Raw genomic sequence first — 19,910 nt, forward strand, 5'->3', positions numbered from 1 at the left:
AATTTAAAGAAGAAAACAGGTGAGATTCATTTGTTCCTCCAGAATATCTGCTTCAAACCAGTATTTATAACACTTGCATTCAAGAGCATTATATTCACTCAATAATGTATGTAAAAGAAAGTCCTTAATGGCACAATGGACAGAGTCCTGGGCCTGCAGTCAGGAAGACCTGAATTTAAATCTGACCTCAGATACTGACTAGCTGTGTGACTGTTTATCTTGGCTTCTTCTATAAAATGAGAATAACAGTAGCACCTAGCTCCCAGGATTGTTGTGAGGATCAAAGGAGATTAAAAATTATAAAACACTTAGAACAGTGCCTAGCACATAGTAAGAACTATATGAATGTTAGCTATATTAAAGAAAGTGTTATATTGCTTTTTTCTTAGGAAAAAGATCGAGAACTTGATATAAAAAATATATATACTAACCGGTTCCTTAAAAATTTATATGACAAAGATGAGCAAACGAAAGGTAAATCTGAATGAGTTTCCTTTTTTATTTTGAAAATAAAATCAATTGTAGTTTTCATTAAATTAAAAAGTCTCATACAATCCATTCTTAAAATCCAAAAGTGTTCCAATTTGTTCCCAGTTTCTAGTTCAGATATTGTTAAAATCTTCTTTTGGTTGTCAGTTCTAGTCACACAGTAGTCATTAGCCTAAATTCTCATTCAAATTCTTAATTTGGAGAAGGAAGAAAGAAACATCATTTACTGATTAAGATTAATTATTTGTTATTTTAGGAAACCATGGGAAGACCACTGAACCTTGCAAAGGTAATATTTTAGAAACTGCCTTCTTTTAAATAGTAAGTTTAAATTCTCATTTGTATCTAGGAACCAGTTCTGAAATGAAGAATCCCTATCTTTGCAATCTCTCAGTACTTAAAAAGTCAGAAGGAACCAAGTTTCTTATTGATGTATTAGCTATAGCAGATGCCACATCTTTAAGTAGGGTGGTACCCATAAAAAAGACGTCCTGTAGAGATGATTGTGTTCCAGGGGATCTCAATGCCTAGCAAGGCTGACAACAGCTTTAGCAAATGTCAAGGTGCCCTCTGACAAAAATTTAACACCTAATCCCATACCAAGAGGCTCTCAGTCTCATTTTCCTTATCAGTCTCTCTGTCTCTCTGGGATCAAAAGCAAAAGGCCCAGAAGTATGATATGAAAACATTAATATTTATGTACATACTTTGGAAGCTTATGGTTATTATTATTTTTTTGGTGAGGCAATTGGGGTTAGGTGACTTGCCCAGGGTCACACAGCTAGTAAGTGTTAAGTGTCTGAGGCCAGATCTGAACTCAGGTCCTCCTGACTCCAGGGTCAGTGCTCTATCTACTTTGCCACCTAGCTGCCCCTATGGTTATTATTAATAACATATTAATATAATCCCCTGTTGGCTCAGCACCAATCCAGCCTGCACTAGGAAAAAAAAAAAACTGCTTGTTAGCTTGTGGCTTCCCCTCTGTCGAGCACACTCTGAGCATTCATAATCATTATTAGTTGGCCATCTAGTTGTTGGGTTTTCTTTTAAATAATAATTTCAAACTGCACAGAGACAAGAATAAGATACTAATAAATAAAGCTTCCAAATACCAATTGCTTTGACTAATCTTAAAAGACCTCCCTCCTCTCCCTGGTTCAGAAGGGAAATGAGAAGTGAAATGGCTAAACATATGAACAGAGATCAGCTTCCCTGCCCAAGTGACTAAGAAAGGGAAGGACAGTGATATAATATTAGTCTTAAGTGCCTCCCTGAGCCTGACTTACTGGTTTCCTTTGTTCTCACTGGTATCCGCATTGAGTCACAACCTCAGCTTGCAGTCACAGCAGCATCTCAGTCCCAGTCCTAGTCTCCCCTTTTTCAATGCCCTTTGCTCCTCTTTGCTGGCATATTCTAGTGAGAACGTAGAATTCCCAGCCAACATGGATGCTCAAAGCTCTTCTTCCTGGCCATTTCTTTTCCAGTTCCTTCAAAGTAAAAATAACAACAAAGGAACTTGAGGGATTCTGGGCATTTCTGGTAACACTTCTATGGTAACAATTCTAGGGGAAGGGAGAACCACAACAAACATAGGCTCTACTGTTATTATCCCATCATCCTCCCCCAACTAGGTAAGAATGGAGGGTTACAGAATGGAAGAAAATTTGGTCAACCAAGTTAAATGAACATAACATATCTTATTCTCATAGACAAACCGAATAGGTTATATTGATGTTAAATGTTAAATTTTTAATAAAATATCTTAACAAGGAAAAAAAAAGCAATTACAGTTAAAAACCCTTGGCTCTCCCACAGTTAACCCTTACCATCTAATGTACTCCCTGGCATGGGGACACATTAATACTTCTTTTTGAAACTGAATCCCTAAACTTCACCTCACTCAGGCCTTTGTCTTGCCCTAATTTACCCTAGAATTCCCACTGTGTAGCCTTACTCTGTAGCCTCCAGTCCTGCCCCTTATACTCACAATTCATCTCATTCCAAGAGCCCTGTCTTCACCACAAACTTTGCCCTCTCTACTTCTGTACCTTAAGCTTCTAACAGCTACTCCCTGGTTACCTAGGCTCCTGTCCCCACCTCTTTGTCTCTTATCACCTGCTAGAGCTCTTGCTTCATATAATTGGAACCTCCATCAAGACTTAGAGCTATATAAGAAGTGATTGTCAATGAATGAAGTGGGCCAGGGTTAATGAGGAAGAATCTCTTATCTCTGGCATTAGGGGAAATTGTGGTTGTCTGGTATTCCATGTTGAAACTCAATACATTTTTCCTTGAGAACATTCTTATACATGTTGATTACTATAGGTATACTGAGTTATTATGGATTAAATATGCTTTTTAAGCTGATTTGGGACCTTATCTACCATGCTTAATGCCTAAATGTTTCTCTGCACAAAGGAGGCACATCAATTATCTCTCCCATATTTTGGCATATGAGGTAAATATTTTAGTTTCAGAGAAAGATATCTCAAATTTTCCTTCATTGTAGCTTTTGCTGAGCTGCAAGTTATGTCAAAGCAATAGTAAATCAAGATGATGCTGTCAACAAAGAAGTTACTTAAATATAGTAGAAGATAATGTCACAACTAATTTGAAATCTAGACTTGCTAGAGATACACTTCATCACAGAAGATATAGATAGGACTGTGATATCTTGCTAATAGTCAAAGATTTAACAACCATGCACAAGAACAATATTACCTTCTATACCTTTACTATATTCCTGTATTTCTCTACTGTATCCTCAAGGCTTTTGTTTCCATTTTTCTTCTTACTTTATCTGCCTTGTACCAATCACATCATGTCAACCATGTGACCAAGAAGCATGCAAAGCAAGATAACTGTAAAAGGAAAAGGAAAGAGAGAAAATGTTCTAAGTAATTGGAATAGTTTTCAAAGATGTACTTGTCTTGTTGTACTGCCAAATTATTATACTGTAACTGAGTTTTCTAGCCAAGTCTGGGGTATTTTACTTGTGACTTGTCTAATTAGTGAAAAGAATGCTAACAAAACACTGAGAGACTGCATTAGGGGAGAAGTTTGTATAAGAGCTTTGGAGAGGAGAAATATTCTTTTTCTTCAAGAAAAAACGATATGCAGCTTTTGGAATAGGTAACAGGTCCATAATACAAACAGAACTAATATAAACAAACAAAACAACAAGGTGAATAATAAAATCCAAAGTAACTGTAGCTTTAGGAGTTAGAAGTCCGTTGCCAGTGTACATGAACTTCAGGTGTCTGGCAAGCATTTCCTGTGTGTTTCTTAAGCATCTGTGGATGGATCAGTTCAGGTTTGTGGAGGTATTTCCTTAACCATCACCAGGTTCCGGGTCCCTTGTGGACATTCTCTAGTTAATTTTGATAAAGCCTCCTAATAATAAAACAGTATAATTCAGTAAAACCCAACAAAATCTAATTTTATTGGCTTTCCGGTTCATATAGTGAAAACCAGTTCAGACCCTATGGAGCTAATTCTGTTAATGACAGAGCTAAAAGAAGATCATCAAATTAGAAACCCATAATTCACCTGAAATTTCAGAGTATTTCCATTTTTACATAAATTTGCTTTTTCTAGCCTAACCTAAACCCCATACCCAATAGGGACAATGCCATCAACAGGCTAAAGAAAGACTCTTTTAGAATTTCTTAAAAAGGATCCATGAAGTCCTGACTTGTAAAATGAGCCCTTCTGTCTCTTACTATTATCAGACAAAGTCAGAAACTTCAAAATGGGAAGGAGGGATGATTTAATTTTTTCTTTGCAATTTTTAATGCAATTTTATGTGTAAAATCTTTAATTTACTTTTTTCTTTAATTTAATTTTAAGAACTTATTACTAAAATATATTCAAGGCTTGTATATTCCATTAGAAACATTTGGAAATATATACATTCACATACATATGTATGTATATATACATATATATCTTAGTTCTTAGAGAAAACAGTCTAATCTTGTTACTTTCTCAAAATTTACTACTCCATTAAATTAAAAAAAAACTTTAACATCTTTATCTTATCCTAATATAATCTTTTAAGGATATGTGTTATCTTCATATCATCCTGAAAGAATAAGATGTTTTGAGGTCCTAATTTTATACATGAGTATATAACTATTAGCAAGGGGACGACAAGCCTGAGAACACATTTACCTAGTTGCTTAGAATTTGGAGTTGACCACAAATTCAGATTAAAAATAGTAAGATCTTTCATACTTACATCCTATTAGAGTAACTCAGATGTTTTAGTATTAATCTATTAATTAATAGATTTAGTATTGCAATGAGAAAACCTTCTACAATTCACCTGTCCTAATTTTAGAAATTTGCTGTAAAAGGAAAAAGGAGGGACATGGTAATGACCATATCAAGACAGTCTCTTCAAGGACACAGACTGACCTACGTAACAAGGGAAAAAACTCCCTTAGCTCAGTTTGATTCCAGGTAAAAGTCATAATTAAAAGCCAATCGAGGGATAGCTAGGTGGTGCAATGGATAAAGCACTGGCCTTGGATTCAGGAGGACCTGAGTTCAAATCCAGCCTCAGACACTTGACACTAGCTATGTGACCCTGGGCAAGTCACTTAACCCTCATTGCCCCACCCCCCCAAAAAAAGCCAATCATAGCAAAATTCGACAATATCAAAGCCAGACTCTGAATTAACCAGGTGAGAAAATTTCCTGTTCAGAAAGGAAATAGCAATGGAGAAACTGAGTAAAGAAGACCCTGCCTTCACCCCCTCAATTTTCCCAGCCATAGACAGTCACATCTAGAAATTTTCAGCCCAGACTCCCTCTGGGCAGTCCATGGCATTCTTCTTGAATGGTAGACTTAATGACAATTCAAAAATTATACCTGTATTCAAAACTCAGAACAATATCAAAATATAGTCCCAAGAGATTTTACTTCAGTAACAAGTTTCACTAATCACAGGTTAGGGCTAGATACAGTTATTATTACTGTCAATAACAGTTAACAATAAAAAGTTTACTAAGGTTTTCAAAAAAATTTTTCATTCAACATCCTCTTTTTCCTTTTTTCACCTTCTTCTTGAGTTTAAACTCATCTGGTGCAAAAATCAGTCATTAGAAATTAAGAAAATGGGGGCAGCTCAGTGGCACAGTGGATAAAGCACCGGCCCTGGATTCAGGAGGAGCTGAAATCTGGACTCTGACACTTAACACTTACTAGCTGTGTGACCCTGGGCAAGTCACTTAACCCCCATTGCCCTGCACACACACACAAAAAAAAAGAAAGAAAAGAAATTAAGAAAATAATTACATTCTTGAATTGGACATAGGGCTAGTTCACTCAAAACCCAGAAAAACACTAGCTACTTTCTGTAAGTCTCCAGGCTAATATATAGCCATTTCTTAAGGTGTTTTATATTTACCCCATACCAGATTAGTCAGTTTTTTTAATCTTCTTCTCTAACAGAGTCCCAAAAGGTACTTTTGAGTGTCCAGATCTCCAAAATATGTAAAGACAAAAAGAAAATGAGAAAATCCTATACAAAGCATTAAATGGACTGACCATACTTAGCAGATTTTCTTTCTTCACTGGCATGATAGGAGTATTATATAGGAAATGTTCCTTTTCAATTATCCTCTTTTTTCCAGCTCCTGGATTACTGGCTTTATTCCCTCAACTTGGTCTTTAGACAATGGGTATTATTTAACTTTTGGCCAAAAGTCTGTATCCTTGTATTTTTTTTTTTTTGGCTGGGCAATGGGGGTTAAGTGACTTGCCCAGGGTCACACAGCTAGTAAGTCAAGTGTCTGAGGCCGGATTTGAACTCGGGTACTCCTGAATCCAAGGCCAGTGCTTTATCCACTGCACCACCTAGCCGCCCCCAGTATCCTTGTATTTTATAACCACAAGGTTCACCTATTCCTTAAAGGGGGGCAGGATGCTCTGTTTACAACATACTTTCTTATCACCTTCTTGTCTTGTTATACAAACAGGGAATATGGATTAACCTATTTATCCAAGCAGGTAGCAAACAGAAATCAGATAAATCATTCAGATGAAAATATACTAGAAAATATTCAAAAGTAAGTGAGCTAAATAAGGTCAAATGGGTAAATGATTTACACAAAAAGGGTGATAACATAAGCAAATTGAGAGAACATGGAATAGTTTAGCTGTTGGATTTATGGACAGGGGAAGAATTTAGGACCAAAGAAGATATAGAGAGCATTACAAAGTGTAAAATAGATAATTTTGATTATACAAAATTTAAAAGCTTTTGCACAAACAAAACCAATGCAACCAAAATTAAAGAGAAAGCAGAAAACTGAGATAACTTGGTTACAGTATATTTTAGTTTTAATTTGTGGCTGAAATTTTATTGTTTTCAAAACCAATAAATTAAAATATTTCCCCATTTTTAATCTTTGTTATAGTTTCTCCACCAACTAAATCCAAACAAGCAGAAAAGAAAAAACATCTATTTCCATATCTAGTTCCACATCAGTTGAAGCAAAATACAGAAGATAGTATATCTCTGCCAACTAAGGTACAACAACAAACTTGAAATCTCAAGTTTTCTAAGTTGTTTTGTTCATTTCCCCCTGTGATGGAGTCTAATGTTGTGTTTATCTTTTTATATAAATAATTTTGAATTACAACAAATAATTCTATTCACTAGTGTGAAATTGTTTTAATTACCTGGAGAGAAATTCATCTTTTACAATAATTCTAAATCTAATGTGAATTATAGGAAGAAAAACCCATAGGAAATGATGCTGAAAAAGAAAAATCAATTGATGTCAATTGTGAAATAATCCATGATATCAATAAATTACCAAATGAAGAAGATCCTGAAAAAATGTGTAAAGGTATGTCTTAAAGTTTCCTTTGTTTTTGTATGAATTAGAGAAATAAATGCTTCTCCTTATAGAAAATGATCCCATGCCCATATTCTTTAATGTTCATTAGAGAAGTTTACAAATAAAATCTTTTTTAAAAATAGATTTCTAAGATAGTTGATAAAATAATAAGCACAAACTATTAATGATCATTTGAAAAATATTTAACTTCAATAATAATTTTAAAAGATACAAATTAAAATCCAAAATACCACCTTACAGGGGAAAAAAGCAATTATATTGGCAAGAATAATTAAACACAATGAAACTTATAGTTGGTGGTCTGGAGAAACAATATTAATGGAATTGCAAACTTGTATGATCTTTTTGGAAAGCCTTCTTTCCAATTCAGGAAATAGTAAAATGGCTGATAGCTTTTTATTAAAGTTACAAAAATAATCATACCCTTTTATCCAATAATCTTTGGTAATATACTATAAGAAATCCAAAAAAAAAAGAGAAAGAAAAAGAAAAGTATCTATCTGTTCAAAGATTTATCAAACAACATTTTTTTATAATTGAAAAAATGTAAACAATCTAACTGTCCAACAGAAGGTAAATGGTTAAATAAACTCTTGCCTATTAATGCAGTTAAAATTTTTTTTAAAGTATGAGGAATATAAGGAAATCTAAAAGAAAGTTCCTTACTGAAATAATATAAAGCAAAAACAAAAATAAAACAGGGAGGAAGAGAGAAGGAACAAGCATTTATTAATCACCTACTATGTGCCAGGCACTGTGCTAAGTCCTTTACAAATATTATCTCATTTGAGCCTCACAACACCCCTGGGAAACAGGTGCTATTATTGCCTCCCTTTTATAGATGAAGATCCTGAGGTATACAGAGATTAGGTGACTTTCCCAGGATCACTAAGCTAGTAAATGTGTAAGGCTGGATTTTAATTCAGGCCTTCCTGTGTCTTAGACAGCTAGGTGACACAGTAGACAGAGTGTTGGACCTGGAGTCAAGAAGACCTGAGTGCAAATCCTACCTCAGACACTTACTAGCTGTTATGACCTTTGACAAGTAACTTAACCTCTGTTTGCCTTAATTACCTGGAGAAGAAAATGGCAAATCACTCTAATTTCTTTGCCAAGAAAATTTCATGGACAGTATTTGCTTGCTGTGGTCCACAAGGGTCAGGAAGAGTTGGACATGAATGAATGAATAAGTAAATACCCACAGAAGGGCTACAGAAATGTACTCATAGTTTTCTAATGCCTACAACTGCTGTATTTAGACTTAGTAGTTAATTAGTAGTGAATATATTGTGGAATAAGTGAGTTTAAATCTGCAAGTGTAATCTCTTAGTTATATCAAGTTATATGAAGTTTTATACAGCCTATAAATTCACTTCATATAAGTTCTTAAAGTGTCCATTTTTAATGGACAGGTACAAGTTAATGGGGAAAAATATCTTAACAAAGATCATCAGCTTCGAAATAAACATCTGAATCATTATTACATCCTACTAAAAACTAAAATTTCCATGGAGCATTGCATTTATAGAATACTGTTCTGGGGCAGCTAGGTGGCCCAGTGGAAAAAGCACTGGCCCTGTATTCAGGAGGACCTGAGTTCAAATCCGACCTCAGACACTTGACACTTACTAGCTGTGTGACCTTGGGCAAGTCACTTAACCCTCAATGCCCTGCCAAAAAAAAAAAAAAAAAGAATACTGTTCCAAGAAAGATATAGAAAGGCTTAACAATTTATAAATAATGTGTCTTTAGGGATAGTACATCATGACTTTATATTTGAGAATATAATTGAATCTTTATTAACAAAATCTCTAAGAAAAACATGGCAAAGAAGGAATATTTATCCTTTTCCTACACATATTCCCTCTTCATGATATATATCTTCAAGGGACTGATAAGTAAGAGGTATTAGGTTTGTTCAGCTTAGACCCAGAGGATAAAAATAGGCGCAAAGGCTGGAAATTACAAAGAGGCAGATTTCATCTCCATCTGTTGGGACAGTTAGATTGTTTACATTTTTCAATTACAAAAAAAAAAATGTTGTTTTATAAATCTTTGAACAGATAGATACTTGTCTTTTTTATTTCTTATAGTATATTACCAAAGATTATTGGATAAAAGGGTATGATTATTTTTGTAACTTTAATAAAAAGCTATCAAGCATTTTACTATTTCCTGCATTGGAAAGAATGCTTTTACTGTGAGACTTTATTTCTTATTTAGAAGAGAGATTAATTATCGTCTGTAATTCTGTATGTTGTTTTATAAAGTGACCCACAAAATAAGGAAACAATTACTAAATAGGATCATTTTTATTATGACTTGAACATGTATGGAAGTTTCAACATACTCCCTCTGTAAATGACTGAGTATATCCTTTTGATTCTAGAAGTCTTAAAGACTTCTAGCGAGGTAGAACCTGCAAACTCCAAAGGAAGCCCATTACACTTTGGGAGAGCTTTAAATTGTTTTTCAAAAACTACCATGTATTCAGTCTATATATCTTGTTTCCCTCCATAACATTCTGACAGGAAGCACTGTTTCATTTTTGTCTTGCTATTCCATAATACAGTGCCTGGTACAAAGGAGGCACTAGAGCAATGCTTTTTGATTGATTGATGGAATACTATGTTAATTTAGTTTTCTTTTAAAATTTACTTATTTTCTATCTGTACAGAAGATGAAACATACAGCTGGGAAATGGAAGCAGGTGGCAGCACTCAGGATGTTCCAGATATACAAGGTATCACAAGTAATTTGTTAAAAAAATTATTAACCAAGCTAAAATTACTGTAGTCTGCATTATTATTAGTCAAGAGGCCAGGTACAAGTAAATGAAAACTAGAACCTTGTGGTAATGCTAAATTATTCATTAGGAATTTATGGACAATGTTATGATGAAGATATGATCAAAATCCAAGACCCTATCACTGTAATTTTGGCCATGTTGTTTGGTTTATTTTTATTTGGATTGTGTTTAAATAATTAAAAAGGAGGTTTCTAAGGGGTTTTGTTTTGTTTTGTTTTTGTTTTGTTTTGTTTTGCAGGGCAATGAGGGTTAAGTGACTTGCCAGGGTCACACAGCTAGTAAATGTCAAGTGTCTGAGGCCAGCTTTGAACTCGGGTCTTCCTGAATCCAGGGCCAGTGCTTTATCCACTGCACCACCTAGCTGCCCCTGGGAGGTTTCTAAGTTAAGATCACAAGCTACAGAAGCAAAATTAAATGATAATACTATAAAAAGTTATCGGGACAGCTAGATGGCGTAGTGGATAGAGCACTGGCCCTGGAGTCAGGAGATCCTGAGTTCAGATCCGGCCTCAGACACTTGACATTTACTAGCTGTGTGACCCTGGGCAAGTCACTTAACCCCAATTGCCTCACAAAAAAACAAACAAAAAAATTAGAGATGATAGATCACTGTCATTTCCTGAATTAGAACAAAAAGGAGGTTACATCTGTCCCAGCTTCACAAAAATTTGCCATGTATTAGGACAGGGCAGGGGTTCTTAAACTGAGATCCATGAACTTTATTTTTTAAATATTTTGATAATTACATTTCAATATAATTAATTTCTTCTACAATCCTATGTGTTTTATTTTTAGCTTATTTTTATTTTATCTACGTAAAACTATTATTCTGAAAAGGGGTCCATGAGTTTCACTAGACTGCCAAAGGAGCCCATAACCCCCACAAAAAAAGATAAAGAAACTAAGGCATGAAATCCTCATAAGTGCAGAAAAGCATTCATTCAAAATATATTGCTTTTACTGACCATAATACAATAAAAATTATGTTCAGTAAAGGGCCTTGAAAATTTAAAATTAATTGGAGACAAACTTTCATTTTCAAGAACTGGTGAGTTAAAGAACAATAAAAAATATATAATTTCATCAAATAAAATGAAAACAATGAGACATATCAAAATTCATGATATGTGACTAAAGCTGTTTTAAGAGAAAAATTATATCTCTAAATCTTTTCATCAACAAAACAGAGAACAAATCAGTGAATTAGGCACACAAGTAAAAGAGTAACAAAGCAAAAAACCCTAACTAAATACCAAGCAAAGGAAATATCAATAAAATTAGAAGCCAAAAAAATTACACAGCGAAAATAAAAGTAGGTTTTAAAAAAACAAATATAATAGAAAGGTCTGATTGTTTTTAAAAAGAGAAAGGAAAATACAATTCTTTATGTAAAAAAAAAAAAGAATTCACAAATATTAAAGATGAAATAAAGAAAACTACTGGAAACTATTTTGCCCAGTAATATGGCAACAGAACTGATAATCTAAATGAAATGGATTAATATGTACAAATATGAATATGTCCAGATTAACAGAATAAATTACTTAAATAGCCCAGTGTCAGAAAAAGAAATTGACCAAGGCATAAATTAACTCTCAAAGGAAAAAAACAACAAAAAAATTATAGTACCAATTGGATTTACAAGTGAATTCTATCAAATAGTTAAAGAACAATTAATTCTTTTAAAACTCTTACTATCATACAAATACTGTCATTTCATCATAATCCAGGGGGAGACAAATCAGAGAAAGAAAACTATAGACCAATATCCCTAATGAACACTGACACAAAAATATTGAATAAAATATTAGCAAAGAGGCTATAACAACATTTTTAAAAGATTACATATTCTAATCAGCTTAAATTTGTACCAGGAATGCAAGATTCACTCAGTGTCAGGATAATTATAAACAGAATAGGGGCGGCTAGGTGGCACAGTGGATAGAGCACAGGCCCTGGATTCAGGAGTTCCTGAGTTCAAATCTGGCCTCAGACACTTGACACTTACTAGCTGTGTGACCCTGGGCAAGTCACTTAACCCCAATTGCCTCACCCCCCCAAAAAAAAATATAAACAAAATAGACCATTTTATTTATTTGGGGGGGGGGCAGTGGGGGTTAAGTGACTCGCCCAAGGTCACACAGCTAGTAAGTGTCAAGTGTCTGAGGCCGGATTTGAACTCAGGAACTCCTGAATCCAGGGCTGGTGCTTTATCCACTTCGCCACCTAGCCACCCCCAGAATAGACTATTTTAATAAAAAATATAAAGACCACTTGATTACATGAATAGATTCTGAAAAGGGCAGAAAGCATAAGAATAAGTGAACTTTTACCAAATATGTAAGTAATATCTATCTAAAATCAAGAGCCAACACCATTCATAATGGGAAATATTAGAGGAATTTTCAATAAGATTAAGGCTAAAGAAAGGATATCCATTATCATTCTATTGCTTATCAACATGCTAAAAATGCTATATCTAACAATAAGACAGGAAAAAGAAAATAAAAGCAATAAACAAATGTGAAGAGGAAAAAATACTCTTGTTCTCTGTAGATAATGTGATGATTTATCAAGAGAACCCAAAAGAACCAAATAAAAAATTAACTGAAACAACTAATTAATTCAGTAAAGTTTCAGGACATAAAATATATCTAAATTATCAGCATATCTATATATCACCAACAAAATTTAGCAGAAAGAGTAATTCTATTCCAAATAACTGAATTATAGATGTATAAAATATTTAGGAGTTTTCCTACTAAGACACACCTAGGAATAGCAAGAATATAAATACACAACACTCTACTTAAATAGATGTACCTAAGTAATTGGAAAAATACTAAAGATAACAATGCTATCTAAATTAATTTACTTATTCACTGTCACACCAATAAAACTAGAATGTAAGAAGATTGGAAAAGTAGGAAGAATGCCAAATTAAAATTAAATGCCAAAAAACTTTATATTTGATCCTGGGAGCCAATGGACTTTATTTAGTAGAGGAATGACAAAGTCTGCTTTAGGAAAATCACTTTGTCACTTGGGTGGAGAATCGATTAGAATGAGAAGAGACTTGAGGCAAGGAGATCAATTAGGATGCTATCATCACACTCCAAGCAAGAGATGATGAGGAGGGGCAGCAAGGTGGTGCAGTGGATAGAGCACTGGCCCTGGATTCAGGAGGACCTGAGTTCAAATCCAGCCTCAGACACTTGACACTTACTAGCTGTGTGACCCTGGGCAAGTCACTTAACCCCAACTGCCTCACCAAAAAAAAAAAAAGAGAGAGATGATGAGGACCTGAGCTAGGATGGTAGTTGTGTGAGTAGACAGAAGGGAATCTATTCAAGAAATTTTGAAGAAAAAGAAAGAAACAAAGAAAAACATGAAGGAAGAAGGAAAAAGAAAGTAATTACAAAATTTGGCAATGGATTTGGATGTGTGGTGAACGAGAGAGAGGAATTGAGGGTGACATAAACCTTGCAAAACTGGTTAACTAGAAAGATTGTGGTGACTTTTATAGTAATAGGGAATTTCAGAAGATGTAGGTTTTGGAGAGACAGCTGATGAGTTCTGTATTGGGCACGGTGAATTTGAGATGCTTATGAGACATCCATTTTGATATATCTAACAGCTGGTTGTTAATGTGGTACTAGAGATCAGAAGGGAGAACAGGAATGAATAAAAGAACTAGAAATCATCTTCATAGAGAAGATAACTCCAATGGGAGCTGATAGGATCATCAAATGAGAGAGTATAGAGAGAAAAGGAAAGAAAACAGAGCCCAAGACAGAGCCATGGGAGATGCCCACTGTTACTAGGCATGAAATGGAAAACTTTTGTCAAGTCAAGTGATTTCCTTTTTTTTTTTTTGCAAGGTACATTGCTTTTAGTTGTAAAAAGTCTTTATTTTTATATAATCAGATATATCTAATATCATCTATAATTTCTTCGATATCTTGAATAGCTAAGAATTTCCCACCTCTTCACAATGATATAGGAAGGAAAACTAAATACTTAATAACATATTAATAATATTTAAGTAATTATTAACTGCCATCTGCCACAAACCATGATAAATGCTGAGAATAAAATACAAGAAAAAAGAAAGACAGCCTCTGCCCTGAAGGAGCTTTCATTCTAATGAAGGAAGAAAACACACTAAAGGGAACTGGAAAGGTTAGGAAATAGTAAGATACCTGGCAGAGGAGCTTGGTTTTGTAGTCTAGAAAGTCAGTAGAAAATCCCAGAGGGGAATAAAGGGTGGTTGGCCTGAGCATCTTCACAAAATGGAAGCCTCAGGAGGAAAAAGAGCCTGGCCTGATGGAGAAAGTTTCAGGGTGAGAAGGCCACTATAGGATGATTAGATGTTCCAGAGCAAGGAGGCTCCAGATACTGAACAGGATAATAGCTGAGGAATGGTTTTAAAATACCAAAGGACTTCAAAATTATATTATGGCATTGTCTTCTTTTTTACAATGAAAATACTTAGATCATTGATCCATTTGAAATTTGTTGAAATCTGTTGTGGTATATGGAATGAGATGAGACTAAATCACATTTTTTTACCACATTCTCATCCAATTTTATGATGTTATTATTTTATTTTTTTTTTGTTTGTTTGTTTTGTTTTTAATTTTTGCAGGGCAATGGGGGTTAAGTGACTTGCCCAGGGTCACACAGCTAGTTAAGTGTCAAGTGTCTGAGGCTGGATTTGAACTCAGGTACTCCTGAATCCAAGGCCAGTGCTTTATCCACTGCGCCACCTAGCTGCCCCCGATGTTATTATTTTAAAAAGAATCCCTTCAATATTTTGGAGGTTTGAATTTATCATAAATTAGTCATAGGATCATATATTTATAGCTGGAAGGTAGCTGTGAAGTCATCTACCTCAACCCCCTCATTTCACAGATGAAGAAAATGAGGGCCTGGAAGGTTAAATGATTTTTCTAAAGTCACATAAGTAGTAATTAGCAGAAAGCAGAATTTGAACCTAGATCTTTTGACTCTAGAACCAGCACACTTTTTAATTTATCCAGCCCTCACTTCTCTCCTGACCTTCGGTCTCATCTCTCCAACTGCCAGCTAGACATGTCCAATTGAATGTCTTGTAAGACATCTTCAATTCCATATGTCCAAAACTGAATTCATTATCATTTTCTCTAATCCTTCCCTTCTTCCTAATTTTCCTATTTCTGTTGAGGACACTCTCATTCTCCCAATCACCGAGGCTCACAACCTAAGTGTTCTTAACACCTCGCTTTTTCTCACTGCCCCCATGTCCAATCAGTTATCCAGTACTGCCTTTCTACCTTCACAGTATCTTTCATATACACTGCCTCCTTCTCTCCTCTGAGGCCATCTTCTACTCAGCTATCCGAGTGACTTTATTACTCCCCTCCTAAATAAACCCTAGAAGCTCCCTATTATTGTCTCTGGGATTAAATATAAAATCTTCTGTTAGGCTTTTAACCCTTCATAACCTGCCCCCTTCCTACTTTTCCAGTTTTCTTACACCTTACATGCCATGTAGTCTATGATCCAGTGGCTCTGGCCTCCTTGTTCTTCTTCTCACACAATCTTCCATCTCCCAACTCCATGCACTTTTACTGGCTGCCCTTCATATCTGGATTTCTTTACCTTCTCATCCTGCCTTAGTTTCTCTGGTTTCAAGTCTCAGGTAAAATACCACCTTCTGCAAGAAGTCTTTCCTAATTCCTTAATGCTAGTGCTTTTCATCTGTAATAATCTCCATTTTATCTAATATTTTATTTAATAAGGTTTGTCCATAATAACGACGGTAATAATAATAGGTAGCATATATGTGTGTATATGTATGTGTGCATTGTGTATATATGTATGTATACACATATGTGTATGTATTAGTTCAAGGTTTGCAAAGTGCTTTATAAATATCATTTCATTTTATACTCAGAACAACCCTGGGAAATAATCTGTTATTATTATGTTGTTGTTATCATTCCAGTTACAGATGAGGAAACAAAGGCAGATAGAGGTTAAGTTACTTGCCCATGGGCACACAGCTAATAAATATTTGAGGCCATATTTGAACTGAGGTACTCTTGACTCTTGTTTCAAGGATCCACCCACAGTACCACCTAACTGACTCTTAGTTGTTTGTATGTTAAATCCCTCCATTAGATTGTGAGATCTTTGAAGGGAGGGGCTATGTTTTTTCATTTCTTTGTTTCCCTAATGTTTAGCACAGTGTCTGACACTGTTGTTCAGTCATGTCTGACTCTTCATGACCCTGAGCATCATAGCAGGCCAATACTGCCCATGAGGCCTCCTTGGCAAAGATACTAGGGTGGTTTGCTATTTCCTTCTCCAATGGATTAAGGCAAACAGAAGTTAAATGGCTCACATAGGTAATGATTGTTTGGAGGCCAAATCTGAACTCAGGTCTTCATGATTGAAAACCCAGCACTCTATCAACTGAGCCACCTAGCTGCTTCCTATCTGCCATTAGTAAGTGCTTAATAAACGTTCATTGAGTTGTTGACTCTCCACTATATTATGCTTCCATTCCCTAATGTATTGCATGCTTTTACTAAAAGGCCTGAAAATTAAGAGTACCTTGAAGGAACAAGCAAATTTTGGATCATTGATTATCTTTTGCTTCTACAATCCATAGTTTTTGACCTTTTTAATGTATTTTCCTAAAAGAAAAGGCCTGGAAAGGAATTCAGGCTGAAGAAAATGTTTCTTAATATTTTCAGCTGAACTTTAAAAAAAGGTTTGTAATATGCTTCTGCAAATCCCAAGAATATCAACAAGAATAAAGGTTAGATATCTACTAAAATATTCATAGAAACATTTTTGTGATAGGTAGGTGGCACAATACATAAAGCACTGGACCTGGGGTGAGAAGACCTTCATCCAAATTCAGCACCACACATTTATTAGCTGTGTGAGCCTAGGCAAGTTTCTATCTCTGTCTGCCACAGCATCTGTATCTGTTAAAAAAAAATAGGTTTAATAATAATGACCTCCTTCCCAGAATTTTTGTGAAGATAAGAAGAGATATTTATAAAGGATTTTGCAAGCATTGCCTAACTGCTAACTATTATCAGTGGAAGCAAAGTGTGTGCCCATTGATTGGGAGATGTCTGAATAAATTGTAGTATATAAATATAATGGAATACTAGCGTCCCATAAAAAACAACACAGATGAGGAATTCAGAGAAGTTGAAATTGAAAAACAAGTTGGAAAAACTTGTTATAGAATGAAGTAAGCAGAAGCAAAATAATGGTATACACAATTATTGTAATGATATAAATGAAAAACAACACTTAAAGGCAACCAAACTTTGATTAATTTCAATGATCAATTTTGGTCCAGGAGAATAGATGATGAAATGCACCCTGCTCCTCTCTATAGAGGGGTGAGAGAACTACCCGTGTGGAATGTTAGGTGTGATTGCTATAAAAATCAGTCTTTGGAATAAACAAATGTTCTTTGTGGGGGAAGAGAAATCATACTGTGAAATGACAAAAAACTATCAATAAAACTTTTAAAAATAAAGCTTAAGATTGTCATTAAAAAGTTTTTTTAAAAGAATGAAGGAAAATCTTTCTTTAGGATGGATAATATAAGCCACCCACATTTGTCCACACTTATTTGACTTTCCCTCTAGAAAAATATTTTAAGTATTGTGTTCTTGAAGAGATGTTCTATATGAATCCAAGTCAGTAGTAACAATAGCTGTAATTGTGAATCTTTGTTTATTATTTAATGGCAATAGAAGAACTAGGAGAAATAGTAATAGTACCAGCAATAATTATATTTAGAAAAATTATAGTTTAAGTGAACTTTCAATTAAGCTATTTCTTTAAACTTTAATTTTAAAAGACATTATGTTATCTATTTTTCTACTGTAGATTTTCTAAAGGAAGACATCCACAGGGAAGTACAAACACCTCTGGAGAGTAATGGAAAGCAAAGAGAGAAAAAAGAAGATCTAGAAAAGAAACCTAATTTGCTGAAAGAAGAACAAGAGACATCAGCAAAAATAGAACATATAATTACTCATTTGAGGGAAAACAATCAACATCATGATGTAGGAAAAGAAAGGTGTAAAACTAGTGTATCAATGCATGACATGGATGAACTGCATAATAAATATGTCATTCAAAATAGCAGAATTCCACTTAGGCAAAGAAAACATTACTCTTTCACAGAAGCCACTGAAAACTTACATAATGGACTTCCTACTTTAGGTACATCTAATTTAGGCACTACCCACAAAAGTCAAGTTGTAAACAAACAACAAGGTAATACAACTGACCTGAAGATAGAAAATTCAGTTAGTAGATATGAACCATCATTTGGTAAATCTTCCAAAACAAAGGTAAAAGATTCATCAGATGAAAAGAATGGAAACTGTATAAAAACAACTTTGAGGGATAAGAAAAATAATCTAATGGAAGAACTCTTTGGATCAGGTTGTGTCTTAAAAAACAGTCCCACAAATGCTGATCTTAAATCATCTAATAAAGAAAAAGAGAGTTTGGAAAATGATAGGATGCATGACCCTCATAATTATCGATCTACAGCCATTAATGCTTTTGGAGATTCTAAGGTAACTATGGTAAAGCCTATTTAAATCATATTCATCCATAGAAGAAGAAGAAGATAAAAGTTAATTATTTCAGTACAATTAACATATGAATGTATTCCAGTTTGATGGGTTTTCATTCTTGCCTTATAGAGACATAGTTTAGTTTTGTGTTATAGAAATTATTCAAGTGCTTATAACTTTAATATGTTAATGCTTAATTAGAGTGAAGATAATTATAATTGTGTTTCACTTAAGAAAATCCGGAGTCCTTTAGACAGTGATGCCCAAATTTAGGGAAATTCATTTCTCATAGTTTACATAACAGTTCTGTACATGATAATTTTGACTACCCATTGCCTGCTAGGAAAGCTGACATAGTCTAGGTAACAACAAATACTCCACAAGCAAGAATTTCATTTGAGCACATTGTTACCAATAGTTAAAAGTGTTTTTCTATCTTTTTCCTAGTTATAGGACATTTAAATAGTGAGAATATTATTCCATGCATATGATATACATTTGAAGAATTTTAAATAAAAAATCAAAACTTTAATAAGAAACAGACAGTTTTTGTGATTAAGTGTTTGCTTTACAATTTAGTTTCTTGGGAAGCCAACAAAGAGAACAGCTATAAAACTAAACTATTTTCATGTCATACTGGGAAAGTTTTCATCTCAGCAATAAAGCAATATAGGAGGGAGGGTTCATTTTTTGTTTTCAAAAATGGAAAAAATGTATTTGGAATGGAAATAAAGTATAATTCATTTCTATTTCATGGAATGGTTGAATGAAAGGGATGAAAGAAGCCAAGTCATAGTAAATCCCAAATTACATCTGTCAGTTTTGACATTGAAAACTATACCCATCATCTTCTCCTTCTTTCCCACTAGTATGCCACCATAACTTATAGCAACTTATATCAGAACAACCGAAGGAAGAATTCCTCTGTAACAGAAACAGATGAGGGCAGCTTAAGAAGGAGCAACAAAACCAAGAAATGATTCTGCAGCTAAAAGTTGCTTTTGTCAAAGAAAATGTACAGCAATTGCCTTGCAAACTTCTCTTTCAGAAATTTCCCTTATCTGGCTAAAGTGGACATCATATTTTATGAATATGAAAACTCACAAATGAGCAATATTCAGTATTTTTATTAG

At 34.3% G+C, this 19,910-nt stretch overlaps 1 protein-coding gene across 1 annotated transcript in view; it reads left to right on the top strand.

The window, feature by feature from the left end:
• The window catches only part of LCA5L (lebercilin LCA5 like), a 56,992-nt gene extending 37,545 nt beyond the window's left edge, over nucleotides 1–19,447 (top strand). Inside the window, exons 7-12 of the mRNA XM_043992078.1 lie at nucleotides 390–474; nucleotides 746–778; nucleotides 6,916–7,028; nucleotides 7,233–7,350; nucleotides 10,040–10,105; nucleotides 18,077–19,447. Coding sequence (XP_043848013.1) covers nucleotides 390–474; nucleotides 746–778; nucleotides 6,916–7,028; nucleotides 7,233–7,350; nucleotides 10,040–10,105; nucleotides 18,077–18,801 — 1,140 coding nt within the window. The 3' untranslated portion in view covers nucleotides 18,802–19,447. The remainder of the gene's footprint in view (nucleotides 1–389; nucleotides 475–745; nucleotides 779–6,915; nucleotides 7,029–7,232; nucleotides 7,351–10,039; nucleotides 10,106–18,076) is intronic.
• The last annotated feature ends 463 nt before the right edge of the window (nucleotides 19,448–19,910 follow it).

The sequence above is a fragment of the Dromiciops gliroides genome, chromosome 3 (assembly GCF_019393635.1).
Source record: "Dromiciops gliroides isolate mDroGli1 chromosome 3, mDroGli1.pri, whole genome shotgun sequence".
Taxonomy (NCBI): Eukaryota; Metazoa; Chordata; class Mammalia; order Microbiotheria; family Microbiotheriidae; genus Dromiciops; species Dromiciops gliroides.